The sequence below is a fragment of the Peromyscus leucopus genome, chromosome 5, assembly GCF_004664715.2.
Source record: "Peromyscus leucopus breed LL Stock chromosome 5, UCI_PerLeu_2.1, whole genome shotgun sequence".
Lineage (NCBI taxonomy): Eukaryota > Metazoa > Chordata > Mammalia > Rodentia > Cricetidae > Peromyscus > Peromyscus leucopus.
The window spans coordinates 51919132-51936795 of record NC_051067.1 but is presented as its reverse complement, the minus strand read 5'-3'; the positions used below and the strand labels follow the sequence as shown (position 1 = coordinate 51936795).

Below are 17664 nucleotides of genomic sequence, written 5' to 3'. Positions count from 1 at the left end.
CACATACACACACACACACACACACACACACGCACGCACGCACGCACGCACGCACGCACGCACGCACGCACACATGCACACACACTGGAGAATAATCTTTCTATAAACATTTTGTATTTATATTGTTTTTCATGTGTATTAGATGTGCTTTAAAGAAACAATGACATTATATGATGCATTATAGCTTATGTGAGAAAGCATCAATAGAGGGACTGGGTCTAGGGTGAGTATCAAAAGAAGGAACACATACAAGTTCAAGTTAAGTATGCACACATTAATTTTTGAAATTACCTGTTTGCTTTTTGCAGTTCCTTCCAATTGCATGGAATCCAGAGTTTCTTATTGTGCTTAGCACACAGGAAGACCATTTCAGGGTGCTTGAGGAAGAGTAGCTACAGAAGCAGAAGCACCAGGCCAGAAGGGAGAAGGCAAAGCAGCCTCAAAGTTGGGCTCTGTGTGCTGCTGAGAGATCCATCCAGTAGTGCAGCGGTGGGGAGACTGTTAATAGCTGATGAGGCTGGAGACAGGAACAGGCTGTGGAAAGCATGTCTGGAAAGCCAGTCTTTAGACTGGCTCCCAGGAAAAAGGTCACGTGGTCATCCACTCAGAGTTGACCTCTGCTGCTCCTCTCATGTCACATCTTTTCTGTCTTTTGAGTCAAGATTGGGTTACTTTATAAAAAGTGACTTATTTTTATATGTATGAGTGCTTTTTCCTGAGCATATATCTGTGCACTGAATGTGTGCCTGGTGCCCTTGGAGGCTAGAAGAAGGTGTCAGATTGTCTGGAACTTATGAACTGCTCTGTGGGTACTAAAAAACTAAACCCAGGTTCTCTGTAAGTGCTCTTAACCATTGAGCCATCTGTAGCCCTCAGCTCTTTGAAACAGTTTACAGGGGGAATGTTGAAGATGAGGAAAGACAGGAAATGGGATCCAGGTCATAGGTGGGGGCTAATATAGAGAGCCATTGAACTTCCAGTTGGTTGTTTGGCTTTTCCCCAAAACCTTTTTAATGTAGAAACTTCTGGGAACAAAAACCCATTCATATTCATGTTTTTCTTTCTTTCTTTTTTTAAACCATCATATCCAGGCTATATTTAGGCACCTTGCCTTCACTTATGAGGTGTGATTTTTTTTTTTCCAGGAGCAATAAAGGATTATAATTGCTAGGAACTAGTTCCCTTTTACTGAAGTATTGAACATAGATACCATATTTTATCTACATACTTTTATTTATTTGTACTTATTTATTTTTGGTTGTTCAAGATAGGGTTTCTGACTGTCCTGGAACTCTGTAGAGCATGCTGGCCTCGAACTCACAGAGATCAACTTCTGAGTGCTAGGATTTAAGGCATGCACCACCACTGCCTGGCTGCATACTTTCATGTATATACAAAAATACTAAATTTGAGAAAGAAGGCTGCGTATTTACATATCAGTAAGATGCTTTCTCATTATTAATAATGCTGTTAAATGAGTTGTTTATTTATTCATTTCTTTATTCAGTTTGAGTTGCAGTCTTGTGTTGTTACCTAGGCCCCAACACTAGGGCTCAAAGTAATTCTCCTGCCCCAAGCAGCTGAAACTGTAGGTATACCCTCTGTCATCCTCAGCTCATTCATTGGCTCTTAGCTTTTAAGGAAGGTGATTTGCATGTTCACATTACAAGACTTGAGGAAATAGTAAGGGCTGTAGTTTAGGGCTTTGAACAAGACAAGCTGCCATTTCTGTAACTGGCACCTGCTTTGTCACTGGCAAATAGCTGTTCCCTTTCTAGAGAGTCATTGCCTGCTGAGTTTCACTGCCCTTCATTACACAGTAAAAATATTCTTGCTTTGTTTGGGTTTATTGCCTGATTAATACAGATTAGAAGTTATCCTCCCCCCCCTCCCCGCCCCAAGTGAAGTTTTGGTTGAACATTCTAGGAAACTGGATCATTTTAGTTTTTGGAGAAATTAATTTCCCTTAGGAGAAAGAAGTAAAAATACTGTCTCCAGTATAAAGTTGTTTTCTTGCTAATTTATTTATTTATTGTTTTGGATTTTTTCAGCCAAGGTTTCTCTGTGTGGCCTTGGCTATCCTGGAACTTGCACTGTACACCAGGCTGACCTCGAACTCAGAGTACCACCTGCCTCTGCTGGGATTAAAGGCATGTGCCACCACTGCCCAGCTGTTTTGTTGTTGTTTTTGTTTTGTTTTGTTTTTTCTTAAACTAATTATTTAATATCTTATACAAAGAGTGCAAACATTTTAGAAATTGTATCTCCCCAGAAGAGTCAGACATCTCTATAAGAGCAGTCTGACTGACATTGGCACTCCATGTTTCCAGGACTGATTGGCCAATCTACCTAGCTAGGTGGATGTCCCTTACTGCTCTGTGTGTGTCCCTCTAAAAGCTGTATGCTCAGCTGGAGAAGTTGATTTTTGCTGTAGTGGACTGATCTTTGGTGGGGGGTCCATGAATACCTATATTCTATATTCTCTTGCTAGAACCTCCAAACCAGCTTTGAGTAGTCAGAAACCTCTGCTTTTAGGTGTGGTTTCAGCTCTATTCCTAGGAATAGGCAGTGCCCCTTTTGGAGTAGAGCCATTTTCCAGCTCTAGCATCACCCTCCTTTAAATGTTCACTTTTAAATTTGCCTAAAACCTCTGTCTTCCCAGTTTTGTATGTTTTCAACTGGGACACTTAATTGTGAATATACATTTGAATGGGTAATAGAATATGATCTGCAGTCTTTGAGGACAAAGGGTGAGGTGAATAGAGATTTTTCCCATTCAACAATTCTCCATGATAGATTTCTTAAGAGGATACCTGGGTCTTGAAGGTCTTCTGTTTTGGGGCATTGATTCTGAATTTCTTGAAACAAATTTCGTTTCCAAATGTAAATGAGTGAAGTTTTTGAGGGGAGTGTCAGTTGTCTCAAGAAAATGATCCTCTATTCAAAAGATAGTTAGTTAATAAAGCTGCCAAGTGTGGAAGTACATATATGCAGTTTCTAGGTACAAACAATAGAAAAGATTGGAATCAGGCAGTCCTGCTTTTTGTCAGGACAGTTGCAGTACGTATGAATTGTTGACAAGTTATTCTTCTCTTTCTTTGGAAGCTGTATGCACTTTGTTGTTTGAGACATGGTCTAGCCATGTAGTCCAGACTAAACTCAATTTGAGATACTCCTCTCTCCACCTCCCAAGAACTAGATTACAGGCATACACCACCTTATGTGCATCTTCTGTAAAGAGATGGCTTGAGTAAACAGAAGCACACAAATTGAATTGCCATAGCTTTGACAACAAATGAGCAGGATCAAGTAACAGACATCTCTGCAGGGATGGAAGAAGGCACAGATAAGTCCAGCACAGTTGAATAGTAAAGGAAATGGTGGCATACTGACTGCTAGGTGAGACATTGCAAACCCTGGGACATTAAATCTAGGAAACAGTTCTTTTAAACTCCGCCCCCTGTGTGTGTGTGTGTGTGTGTGTGTGTGTGTGTGTGTGTGTGTGTGTGTGTGTGTTAGTTAGTGTCAGTGTCAGAATGTATTCTAAACAGGCTGGGTTTGAGAGATGGCTAACTTTTCATATGGGGTTACTTTAACATTTCAATTAAAACTTTTTCCTTTTTATATGCTCTCCCAATTTAGGTTAGATAAAATAGTTATGTTTGTTGTCTTGAACCCTGCAGAGACCCCAAGTGCCTACTATAGCATTTCCTGATAATGTGTTTCCTTAGTGACAAAGGAAGATCCGTGAATCAGCCAAGCCTGCATTTTAGGATGATAATCCTAATGTGGTTGTCTCCTTTTTCTGTCTGGCTTTTCCTCTTGTTGAATTGTGTGAAGGGTTTGTAGATACAACTTTGCATGCTTATTGAAAGAGGACACAGAATAAGAACAAGAAGTTGCCTGAGGGCAGAAGGTGTGCATCTTGCCAGGCAGTGATTGACTGCATGCTGCAGCTTTTTGGAAGTCAATTCCAGGGTCGTTTAAACTCCATTACCGCCACATGCAAAATGAAAGCAAGGGCTCACTCCTACTCTCAAATCCTTTATGTTGTTTTAGGGTTCCGTGTGAACAAATACAGGAATGGTGATTTGGAGTTTGTCAAAATATTTCTGGGTAAAATAACATCTTCCCTAGCAGAGGCTTACCTAATGAGATGACCCACACTCTCGGTTTTGTTTGGTTTTATATTAATAAGAATGTCAGCTAAAAATGTTTCCATACAAGTGTCTTCTGTAGAAGTGAATGAAAATGAGAAGGGTTTTATTGTATATTTTATTGAGGTTGAGGAGAAGGGTTTTATTGTAGATTCACAGGAGAGAACAATCAGAGGCATCTGGAAGGGTCCAGAGTAAACGAGCCATGGGAGGGCGAGGGGTAGAGAGTAAGAGAAGAGAGACCAAGTGGGCCAAGAGAGGGACCACAGACCAAGAGCCCAAGAGCGCCTGCAACCAAAATGGCTGAGTCTCTAGAAGTTAGAAGCTGGGTAAACAAGCACAGCCACTGAGCTGGAGAGGTTTGGGATAGGGGCAGGGTGGAAAGTGCTGGGGGAGCCACAGGTACTGAGTGAAACTTGTCCTGGGTTTCTTTGGGACCTGACAGTATATCATAAAAGCAGTCATAACTATTAAAATGTGTGTATGTGTGATCAGTACATAAGTTCTAAATTAGATTTTTATTACTGTAACATTTAAAAGTACAATTTTATTTGATATATTTCATGTGAATAGATACCTTTCCAGTCAGATTTTGCTAATAAATTGTTGTATCTTGTGTCTGATTTTATCGACCCTGTCTGATTTTATCAACAGCAAAAACAACCCTCAGCAAAAACAAACTCAAACTATAAACAAAACAAAACAAAAAAACATACCTTTAAAGGTGGAGCACTCAGCAGGCAGAGGCAGGTGGATCTCTGTGAGTTGAAGGCTGGCCTGGTCTGCAGAGTAAGTTCCAGAGCAGCCAGGGCTACACAGAGAAACCCTGTCTTTGATGGGGGGCAGGGATCACACCCTTCTGAGATGGAGAGATAGCTCAGTGGTTTAAGAGCACTGACTGCTTTTCCAGAGGACCTGGGTTCAATTCCCAGCACCCACATGGCAGCTTGCAACTGTCTGTAACCCCAGTTCCAGAGAATCTGGCACCCTCCCTCAGACATACATGCAGGCAAAAATAAGTAAGTAAAAATAAAGAATACTCATTGAAGAGGCTATAATGGAGATACTAACTCTGAAAAAAAATCTAGAGTAGCAGCCTTCCCGGATATAGCAGACTTTTGCTGTGTAAATATTTCCACTATTGAAGATGAATTCTGTGTGTAATCTGTGCGAAGTAAATGAAGCAGAGTTGCCTTCCTGAGGAACCCCACAATTACTTTTGTGTGCGTGAAGCCAAAATACACATTTGCGGGATGTCAGAGTGATGCTGACAGCCATAAGAGAATAAGATCTAGCAACACGGAATAAATGAGTGAGACATTCCAGTTCCTATCCTGTCCTATCTTACTTCCTTACAGCTCTCTAGAAATAGAAAGTGAATGTCACCAAGAAATAGCCTTTCCAGCCCTAAGATGCTGCAGTTGTGTTTTTAATAACTCATAGCTGCTTTGACAATTTTCCCCCTGGTGAATTTATTTAGTTGCAAAGAAGTCAAAGTCTAGTAGGTAAACTGTCTCACTTATAAATACATTTGGACATTAAAAGTAAGAACAGTTTGACTTTAAAAAACGATTCCCCAGGGATCCATACAGTAGTTGGGGCAGGTCTAAAGTTGTGAATAGCCTGTTTTTCTTACTCAGGGAAATTTGTTTACTTACCTAGTTGAATATTCATTTACTGTTTTTTTTAACTTGCAAAATTTATTTTTTTTTGTGTATGTGTACATACATACATGTGCACATTCACATCCATGAGCCCACAGGCCTGGGTACCACATCCATGCCAGGGTGCATATGGAGAAGTGAGGACAGCTCTCTGGAGTCCATTCTTTGCTGCCACCTTATGAGATCCCAGGATCAAGCTCAAGTCATTAGGCCTGTGCTCAAATGCCTCCTCTAAGCCATCTTATTAGGTTGGAGTTCTTGGAGTCTGTGCCTGTCTAGTAGCATCTTGTGCTTACCCTTGTGTTCCAACCCTTAACTTGTTGGTACCAGTCATGAGACTGAGAAGAGGCCTAAGTAAATGTTATACTTAAGTCATCGTATAAGTACTGATGGTAGAGTAGAGTACCTGTCCAGCACTGGAGTCAGCCATTTGTTTTTGAGTGATACTGGAGGAAGCATCAGTGAGCCGAATTGTACTGTTGTATCCTTGCTACGGTGCTCACTTCTGTGCACTGTGTAAGAAGTATAACTTTAATCATATGTTGTTAATCACTTGGTTTATTTCTTCCTAGTTTCTTTCATTTTTTAAATAATTACAAAGTTATGTGAATTTAATAAAAAACCTAGTTATGACTTTGCCATCTATCATTTTATATCATGCTTTTTTTTTTTTTTAACTTTGCTGGTTTTGTCAATTTTTTAAAAGTTGCAATTGATTGTTCTAGTTTCTGCTTTTCTGTAGTTAAATGTCTTATTTTCTTTTATGGCTAAAGCCAACACAACTATTGTTCATAAAATGGTTTATGTGTTTTATTTCATCAGGACACATTTTAAGTATAAATAAACATGCTGTTTTAAGTGAGTATCAGTAATATATCCAAGTTATATGTGTGTGCTTATTTTTTCTTACTAGATTTAAATACACAAAGATAAAGAGGACAGTATTGGGACCTGTCTAGCTAGTTTCAGCAGCCACTGACCTGCTGCCATCCTGTGGATTTGTTTCTTTTTTCTTTTTTTCCTTTAAACTTTATTAGCATATTTAAAAAGCAAATTCCAGATTGTCTTACTTTTCCCATTCTTGTGACAAACTGCCTAACAAGTAACTAAAGGAAGGGAGGGTTTTCTGACTTACAATTTAAGGCCACAAAGGAATTCCTTCTTGGTAGGAAAGGTACAATAGTAGTATCAGGAGGCGGATCAGTCGTATGCATCTAAGGTTAGAAGCAGAGAGGGTACAGTAAGTGGGGCTAAGCTATACAATCCTAAGACCTGCCCCCAGTGACTCATTTCCTCCAGCAAGGCTCCACCTCCTGAGGGTTACATGACCTTTCAAAACAGTGCCACCAGCTGGGGACCAAGTGTTTCCACACATGAGTCTATGGGGACCTTTCACATTCAAACCACAACATAGATGTATATGTATATTTCGTTCCACAGGCTGTTTATGTATTTATAGGATAAGTCCTTACTGTAGTCAAGGTTGGTCTTGAGCTCATGCCCTCAGGTGACCCTCCCAATTTTGCCTCCCAAGTAGCAAGTCTGTTAGAGTAGTGTCACCATACTCCATGAATAAAGGATTTTGGTTTATGTCTCCTATAGACAAGGCCATTTCAAATGGACAGAACTGGAACACCTTGATTAAATTCAATAAAATCACTATCATTCTGTAATACCTTTTTTATCCATATAATGTTAAGGGTTTTTTCTTGTACCCAAGATGAAATTTTGAATTTGACTCAAAATCTGAACAGTTCTCACATTACATTAGGTTATTTTGGTGAAAACTTTTGTAGTTTGTATATTTTTCTTCCCTTATAAAATGTGTTGTATTTAGTTTAGGAATGAGGTCATTTTCTTGCTCCACATTTTGCATTTAGCTGATGGCTTTGTCTTATTTGACATGAATTTCCTCAGTATTCTCTTTAAATTGGGAATCAGATTAGTTTTGATTAAATATCATGGTTTTAGTTTTGCAAAAGTGCCTCACAGATGGTACTGTTGTATCACATCAAGAAAACAATGCCTAGAGTTCCTATTTCAGTGACAAAACTGAAAAATGGCCCCAGTCAGTATCTTATTTGCCATTTATGAAGTTTTCATCAGCTCTGCAGTCCCCATTTTTATCTGACATTGATAACCACCTTCCTTCTTCTGTGAGATGTTGCCATTATTGTTGGGTGGGTGGGTGGGTGGGTTGGTTGGTTGGTTGGTTGGTTCTAGTTTCGCTAATGTAGTCCAGGCTGACTTGGGATTTGGTCTTCTGGCCTCAGACTCCTGAATGCTGAACTTACAGTTGTTGTGCCACTATGCCCAGCGCTAAATTTTGAATATTTTGATTTTTTTTTAAATCATTCCTTCTCTATTAACTGAGGCTTTTCTTCCTTTGGTAACTCTCTTGTCATGAAATGTGATTCATCTAGGGGAGGTGGAGTGCATGACTTTCCCTTAATCTATAGGATAATGAATTGGTATCCTAACAGACTCCAGAGACAGGCGCTATAGATATAGAGGTGATGTTTTTAGCATTTGGGGGGTTTTAGATACCGTATTTTATATACAGTCGAGACCCTTACCACTTCCGCTGTGGCTTTAGTACTCTTGTAGTGTGACCCCACTTATCTTGGATAGATTCTTTACTTTCATAGTAAGACATCCCAGGTTCATCTCAAATAAGGAACTTCTTTGGGGGTAGGGGCAATCAACCTACTTGGTGTTAATGGTCTTGTAAACATTTTTTTTTCTCAAATGTAGAGTCTCATGTACTCATTCTGGCTCCAAACCTGCAAGACAGCTAAGGATGACCTTGAATTTCAAATCCTTCTGCCCCATCTTCTGGGTTGTAGTAAAGGCTGGTACCATCCACACCTAGTTTAGAGTGCTGGGAATCACTCTGCATCTTTAGTCTCTTATGTCTTCTGAGCAGCCTACTCTTCCATTGTGTATTTATGCTGTTGTGTGGTGTGTATTTGTGTATATTCACATATTTGTGGTGCACATCTATACGTGTGTGTGTGTGTGTGTGTGTGTGTGTGTGTGTGTGTGTGTAAGCGTGTAAGCCAAAGGTCAATATTGAGTGTCGTATCAACTTTTTTTTCTTTTGAGACAGAATCTCACACTGAACCTGGAGCTCAATGATTAGGCTAGAGTAGCTAGACATCAAGCCTCAGGCAAGTCATCTTCCTGTTGCCACCTCCCCAGTATTGGGATTATTGGAATGTAACACTGCATGTATCTAACTTATTATGTGGATGCTGGGGATCTGAACTCATACTTGTACACAGTGCTAAATTAACAGTACTTTGTTGACTGAACCATCTCAACCAACTTCAAGCAGCCTGCTCCATGCTCAGTACCATTCAGAGAAGAAAATAAAGTACTGTAGCAGCAAAAATCAAAGTGAACAAGGTACAGAAACACAGTTAAAGTCAATTAAAGCCCATGATGCTTGTGGAACAAAAATAATGTGGGTATGTGCTGTGAAATTAAAGTGATTTCAGTTAAAAGTGAAGAAAGTAAATGATTAGAGAAGGGGCTGGAGAAGCATAGCTAAAGTAAATGAAAGAGGCAAGAAGAAGAGTTTGTAAAAGTTAGCCCGGCAATGAAAGTAATAAAGGATTAAATAAACACAAGAAAGTAGGAGAAAAAAAGACAGAATAGCACTTAAATTTAAAATACTATTCAAAGTATAGTAAAAAGGAAAGAGAGGCCAAAAATGGCCTGTAGGAGTAATTTTTCTCTTGAGTTCTCCAAAATTGGATTCTTCATGGAGGGTGGGTGGTGTCTGTTAGACTTTTGTTACAATCTATGTTGGTGTTGAGCACATGCTAGACAAGTGTCAAGTGTCTGTCACTGCAGTCTTCACTTCAGTAGCTTCTCTTGTTTGCGTGCCAGGAGCCTCTGATGGCCACACTTAACTCTGTAGCCTGTGAGCTGAGCTGGGCAGGTTCTCCCCTCCTCCCCCAGATTGTACACTCTGGGGCTGACTCTTGAGTGCTTTGGAAATCAGGGGAGCAAACAGCACTGAGATATACAGATGGACTTGGACGCTTTATGAGATACAGCCATAGTTCTCTGGAGCCTCAGGGTTCCGCTAATGCAGCAGAAGAACCTGTAGGAGATAGGGGTCTCTGGAGGTTGACCCATTCCCTGCTGTCAGGCTTGAGGCTAGCAGGTTTAGATGGAGCGACTGCCCACTCCCTGATTGTACACTGGATCCCTCCCTGTGCTGCTTCCTTTTGCATCCTTCTATCTTTGCACACTTTTCATCTGTCCTGTCACTCCCGTTGTGCTTCCCTTTTGACTCTAATTCTTTGAAAGTGTTCCTTGTTACTCTGACTCTTGTCATTCATTACAACTCAAGACATGTCTTCTATTCCACCATATTCTCTAAAAGTCAGACCTGTAGTTTTTTTACATACTTAAAATCTGCCCTTCAGAATTGACCTTATTGGCCTAGGGAGATGTCTTGGTAAGAACACTTATTGCACAAACATGAGGACCTGAGTAAGTCTTAGGCACTCAACATAAAAAGCTGAACATAGCATTCACATCTGTAACCCCAGCGTTGTGGATCACTAAGGTTGGCTGCCACCCTGCTTCCAAGTTCCTGAGACTCTGTCTCAGGGACATGAGACAAAGAGTGATTCAACAGGACGCTTGATATTCTCCTCTGCCTTCCATGTGTGTACCTACATACACATGTGCATACATATTCACACACTTAAAGCAGAGCTGCCCTCCCTCCAACTTCTTTACTGTTTTGGAGGGGTTGAAGGGGAGGGGCGGCGGTGCTAAGTAGCTTTTCCTTGCTCAGGTGATTCAGAATAACCTACATAACTTTTTATAAAGTTCATGTTTAGGGCTGGGATGTAGTTAAGGTGGTAGAGTACTTGTCTAGCATATACAAGGTCCTGGGTTCAACTTCCAGCACAGCATAAAGTGGGCATGGTGGGGCATGCCTGCAATCTTAGCTTATAGAGAATGGAAGAATCAGAAGTCATTTAACTACATAGCAAGGTCAAAGCCAGCTTGAACTACAATCCTTAGAGAGTCATGGGGCCTCATGAGCTCTCCCACTATGGCAGGTTGATGGCCCCAGTCTTGTACCATAATCACAACTGCTGTGGGCTCAAGAGTGTAGTGGCTGTGTCATGCCCAGCAGTGAACATTCCAAAACTTACTTTCTTTCTTGTGGTTCTTACATTCTTTAAACTGCCTGAGTCTTGGGGTAGGTGACTGTAGATGTCCCACTTATGGCTGAGCATGTAGCAGGTACTCTGGTCACTCGGACCAGTTGTGAGCCTGCAGTTACTGCTGCCCACTGCAGCAGAAGTTTCTCAGGCCAAAATTGACAGCTTTTAGACACAAGCCTAGTTATTTAGAAGGCAAATTGATGGGCATATCATATTGATGGGCATATGATATCTGTTTAGTAAAACAACAGCAGTAGCTCCCTCACCAGGGCTGATGACTTCCATAGTCTCAGCTTTTGACCAGATTAAATGAGACCAGAAGTGAATTGCCCCCAGTGGAATGGGTCTCAATATCAGCCAGAATGAGATTGGTTGCCCCCATAACAGATGTACCTCTGTTGTACTTGTGGGGCACATTCTGCTTAACAGGTTGATAATATACCATGCAAGATCCACCTCAGAGGAAGACCGTTGGTGATTATTCTCCCCCAGCAGCCTGCATAGCCTGTTCTGGCACTATGAAGGTTAACCCTCAGGGAGGAAGCTTTTTTATCTCAGTTCCAGTTTGATTTCTCTATGACCTACAACCAGATCGTGTAGTGTCTTCAGCAATATGGCTATCTAGTCCTGGTGAATGGTGAGCCACTGTGGCAGTTGCCTATATTATATGGTGTTCTCCGGTCTTCCTGACCAACAACATGGTGGGGGGGGGGACAGTTGAGGGCCGGGGAGTCACTGGGCTCTTCATTTAATGACCTATGGCCTCTGGGGGTCAGATTATCCACATCTGCAGGATACCACAGTTCAACTCCTTATTTTTCAGTTAGTTTACCAAGGATCAGCTTTCCTTGAGAAACTTTTCATAGATCCTTAGTTTTGGCTGACCTCCCCGGCAACCCTCTCCTCTGTTTCCTTATTTCCTTCTTAAAACTTTTCTGTTCCCTAGTATTTCCCTGCCACCCTCATAGCACATGTATTCTAACACTCCCCTTCTGAGATTGCTTGTTATTTATTTTTAAATTTCATTATCTTTTGAGGCAGGAACTTGTTTTGCAGCCCTAGCTGGTTTAGAATTTGCTTTGTAGATCTGCCTGTCTCTTGCTTCCCAAGCTTTGGGATTAAAGGTCTATGCTACCATGCCTGGCTGAAATTGCTTTTGATCATCAAATAATTTCATTAATAAGAGTATTGGAAATTAGAACCAAGTTTTTGAGAATAGGGAGAAGTATTATAGAGGTGAAAAACCTTCAACATCCTTAGCTATTGGCAAAATGCACTTATAACCGCTTTGAGATTCTATCTCCTCCCAGTCAGAATGGCTATCATCAAGGAAGCAAATGATGGAGCTGGAGAGATTGCTCAGAGATTTATGAGCACTGGCTGTATTCTTCCTGAGGATCCAGGTTCAATTCCCAGCCCCCACATGGCAGCTCACAACTGTAACTCCAGTTCCAGAGGATCTGACATCTTTTTCTGGCCCCCACGGCACTAGGCACAGACGTACATACAGGCAAAACACTCATACACATAAAATAAAATTAAAGAATAAAAGAAAGACAAGTAACAAATGCTGGCAAGGATATGGGGACAGGGCTCGTGGAAATGTGAACTTGTGCATCGGTTATGGAAATTCCCAAAAAGCTAAGACTACTGCTATGTGTATTTGCCTGTCTATGTTCATTGCTGCACTATTCATAATAGTCAGAAAATGAAGGCAGCTTAGATGACTATCAACAGGTAGCCAATCTAGAAAATGACCCACAGAATTTTATTCTTGAAATCAAGACATTTGCAGGGAAATGGGTGCATCTGAAAATCATGTTAATTGTAATAAACCAGATTCAAAGAGACCCACATTTTCTCTCCTATGGAACCTACATTCAAAGATCTCTCCCCTTCCTTCCATCTCTCTCTCCCTCCTGTGTTTGTGTACATGTATCATACATGTGAATGGCAGTCACATAACTAGAAAGAGGGTCATGAGAGGAGATGAAGATATCTTAGGGAGATGGGAACTAGGGAAATGGAATACGAGTAATATAGCATAACTTGGGACTAATTAGGAAAAGAAAGAGAACCCAACTGGAGGGTACTGGACATGGGAGAGGATGGGGAGAGGGAATGAGTGAGAACAAAGTATAATGAGGTATGTGTAGATGCTGTGATGAAACCCATTACATTGTGTGCTACCTTAAAATAGTAATAAGGGGAAAAACCTGTACTGGTACTTAATGAAACAAAAAACAAGTTACTTTTATATTTCACCCCCTTCTCTCTCCTTTTTGGCCTTCTGGTAATTGTTTTCAGAAGTGACTGAAAAGGTACCTGGCTGACATTGAGCCCTTTATCTTATTTGTGAAGCATTAAAGAAGAAATGCCTTCAATTCAGAACTGAATGCTTAGGAAGCCTCACAATAAAAGTCATGAAAGTTGTCTCTTCCTAAGTCATTTTTGAAAGTTAGATGAGGTATTATATGAGAAGTTTATTGTGTAGTGTTGAGAGTGTTTCCCGAATCCTCCAGTGTTTGTACAACTGTACTCAAGTATTTTCAGTTTCTTTCTAGTGAAATTACTTCCTTTGCAATTAATCTTTAATCTCTCTCTTCTCTCTTCTCTCTTCTCTCTTCTCTCTTCTCTCCTCTTCTCTTCTCTTCTCTTCTCTTCTCTTCTCTTCTCTTCTCTTCTCTTCTCTTCTCTCTCTCTCTCTCTCTCTCTCTCTCTCTCTCTATCTCTCTCTTTCTCTTCTCCTGCCTTTGCTTCTTGAGTGCTGGGTTTAAAGGTATGTTCTACCATCCCTGACCCACAACTGTTGTTCTTAGTGAAGATAAATCAATAGGACCAATCAAAAACTCTAAAAATTTGGGATTTATGAAAATAATTTCTAATTCTGGAGTTGGTAGATTCTGTAGTTTTCTTAGCATATACTTCCCTGAGGTATACATGATGAAATGGTTTTTGTAATCAGTCATCCCACATTGTTACCTTGAAGTGTACATGAAGAGTATATGACGTCTACTTTCACAGAAGACTTTTTGCACAATAATTGCTAGCCCTATGTTGTATTAGATCAGGAGATTTCATCATCCTAAATCACTGCACTGTTGTGTCCTTTGACCTGTGGCTTCCTATCTTCTTTCTCCTTCCCATTTCCTGAAAACTACCATTCTCTGTTTCTCTCTGTGTTTGTTTAATTAGATTGTATTAGTAAGTGAATTCATACAGTATTCAACTTCCAGCGCCTGCTTTTTTTCCTTAGCCAGACATCTCCCAGATTTATCTGTTCATTTATGTTTGACAAATAACAAGATTTATTCGGGGATTCTCTTAGTTATGTCTCTATCTTGGCTAGGGTGAGAGATGCTGCAGTGAGCATAGGCTATCTTCACGAGGAGCTTATTGCATTTACTTTGGTTATACCAAAAAATGAAGTTGCTGGATCATGTAGTGTAGTTTTATTTTTAAATTTTTGAGAAAGCTCTCTATCATTTCAGTAATGGCCGCACAGGTCCTCCCAGCAGCATTCTCTGTTCTCCACACCCATGTTAACACTTGCCACTTGTCTTTTTATAGCTATCCTAACAGGTGCATGGTGCTATCTTTCTGGGGTTTTAATTAGCTTTTCCCTGATGGTTAGTGAGGTATTTGAATGTCTAAGTATGTGCGTTTGTCATTTTCCATTGAAGGAGGGTGGTGCTTAATTCTTTGGCCATTTTTGAAATTAGTTTATTCGGTTTTTACTCTCAAGCTATGAATATTCCTCATGTGCCTTGAATAGTAACTCCTCAGTTTTATGTTTTAAGATGAATTCCTGGGCTTTTCTGTGTTAGCACACAGTTTCCAAGTTTTCTGATGTCACTTTCACCTGGTTGGTCTGAAGGAGAAACTTGCTAAGGACTCAGTGAATAACATGAGTGTTCTGGGCAGATGTTTCTAAACTACTTGGAATCCAGAAGGGTTAACAAGTATTCTAGAAGATTCAAGCGTTTTCAGACTTAGTAATTTTACTTTAAGAATTAGTCATAATGCTGGGGGTAGTGGCTCGTACTTGGGATCTCAGCATTGGGGAAGCTGAGGCAGCCTGGACTATATAATCAGTTCTAGGCTAGCTTGTGTTACAGAGTTAGACCATCTCAAAACTAAAACAACAAAAACGTGCTTCTCAGGTGACCCTTTCACTCTCTGTCCTTTTCCAGCGTCCTGAGGTTAGCATTATACTTCTCCAGTGGAGCCCATGACTTCTGATCAGGACACTAAAGTTGTGGCTGAACCGCAGGCACAGCGAGTCCAGGAGGGCAAGGATAGCTCTCATCTGGTAGGTGTTGTTGGGGGGTAGGCGGGGGAGGGAGACCACGGGCATCCATTTCTTTTTCTGATCTAGAACTCTACATTGGATGTAAGAAGATTGTTAGAACAAGTATATCAAATAATAACAGTTTTACAGAGGCAAAAGGACTTCTTATTTATCCAGTGTTCCTGACTGAGATCCCTACATTAAGAGAAGCACATTTGCTGGGCGGTGGTGGCGCACGCCTTTAATCCCAGCACTTGGGAGGCAGAGGCAGGTGGATCTCTGAATTCAAGGCCAGCCTGGGCTACAAAGTGAGTTCCAGGAAAGGCTCCAAAGCTACACAGAGAAACCCTGTCTCGAAAAACAGAGAGAGAGAGAGAGAGAGAGAGAAACAGAGAGAGAGAGAGAAACAGAGAGAGAGAAACAGAGAGAGACATTTATTTAGCAGTTAGAGGTAAAGACCTACAAAGCAAACTGTGCTCCATCTGATAACAGATGCATACTTGTATAAAGATGGTGTGATACGATGGTATTAACATGAACTTAGGCCTGCTCAGGTTTGTCTTGGCATCTGTGTGTGACATTGCTGTCTCTAGTAAGAGACTGGACACTCTCTGGAATGAGGGCCTTGGGACCTATTTTCAAAGGAAAGTCAGCTTGTTTTATGGTGTACTTAAGAAAGTAGTGAAAGATACTCTGCAACTCCCTCAAACAGCAAGCTCTAATATTTCAGACTGAACTCTGTCCTTCTGAAACTGTGTAGCTTTAGTAGCAGAAACTAAAAGTACTGGGTCAGTAGTTCTCAGCCTTCCTCCTAAAGCTGGGACCCCTTAATAATCCTCATGTTGTGGTGATCCCCCAACCATAAAATTTTTTCATTGCTACTTCATAACTATAATTTTGCTGCTATTATGAATCATGGATATGCCACCCCAAAGGGATCATGACTCATAGGTTAAGAACCACTGTACTACTAGGTGATACAGAAAACAAAAGACGCCTGTGACTTTAGGTACTTAAAGATTTGTATCAAGAAAATGCAATTTGGGGCCAGTAAGTGAGTAAAAGCAGTTGTCACATAAGCCCAACAATCTGAATTAGATTCCCATATTCCACAATGGAAGGAAAGAAGCAATTCATGAAAGTTGTTCTTTGACTTCATATGCACACTGTGACACCCACCCACCCCCACACATGTTGTAAACATATCTTAACACACAAATAATAATAAATAATAAAAGAAAATGTGGGCTGTAGACATGACTCCATAGTTAAGAGTACTTGTTGCCCTTGCAGGGGACCTGGGTTTGGTTCCCAGCATCAACATCATGACTTAAAACCATCTATAACTCCAGTTCCAAGGGATCTGACCCATCTTCTGACCTCCATTGGTACCAGGCATGCATGTGGTACATAGACATCCATGCATGCAAATCACCCAGATGCACATAAAATAGCTTTAAAACTAAACAGCTTACTAACATCACAGGCATTATAGTAAAGTATATTTGAAGAGTTAATTAGGATTTTATTATATTTTTTGTTTTGGCTACCTTTGAATTTTAATCCTGGATTAGAAGGATGGATCAATGTTTAAGAGTCCCCAGCACCCACCCTAGGTGACTCATAGCCTCTTGTAACTGCAGCTTCAGGCCATCCAGTGGCCCCTGAGGGCACCTTCACACAAGTGCAAATACATACATGAGTGTATATATAAATAATCTTTTAAAACTTAATCCTAGCTGGTGGTGATGGCACACCTTTGATCCCAGCACTCAGGAGGCACAGGCAGGTGAATTCGATCTCTGTGAATTTGAGGCCAGCCTGGTGGTCTACAGAGTGAGTTCCAGAACACTTAGGGCTACACAGAGAAACCCTGTCTCAAAAAACCTAAACAAAAATAAAAAACCAAAAAAGAAATTGAATCCTGTGAAGCAATAATATTTGAAGTTTCTAAGTAGTATTGGGAAAAGTAGCTTTTTAAAATCACCCCAGTTGAAACTACCAGAAATTTACCTAAAACTTCTAAAATTATACATTTCAAGGCTCTTCTGTTCCTGAATGTACTTATTCATAAATTTCCTTTGCTATATAAAAACATGCATTCTTTTAAAAATGAGTTTGGCTTTACTTAATTACTATGGTTTGAAATTATGTTTTCTTTATGTTAGAATGATGGAGTTTTTGATGCTTTCAATTTTACAGATGAATGGTCCTATATCGCAAACCACTTCTCAAACAAGCTCCATCCCAGCTTTGACTCAGGTAATTCATTTTCTAGATTTATCACAGATTGTCTAGCCACAGCCAAGAGTACCAGATATAGCATGATCCCAAATATGTATTGTTAAAAAAAACTT

At 40.4% G+C, this 17664-nt stretch overlaps 1 protein-coding gene across 3 annotated transcripts in view; it reads left to right on the top strand.

Moving 5' to 3' along the window:
- Positions 1-17664, top strand: part of Larp4b (La ribonucleoprotein 4B) — an 85191-nt gene that overhangs the window by 14311 nt on the left and 53216 nt on the right. The window contains exons 2-3 of one of the 3 annotated variants that reach the window (XM_028859442.2): positions 15210-15328; positions 17510-17569. In XM_028859442.2, coding sequence (XP_028715275.1) covers positions 15248-15328; positions 17510-17569 — 141 coding nt within the window. In that variant the 5' untranslated portion in view covers positions 15210-15247. Of the gene's footprint in view, positions 1-13927; positions 15329-17509; positions 17570-17664 lie in introns of those variants that run through there. The other 2 variants (XM_028859449.2, XM_028859435.2) reach the window with 2 other exon arrangements.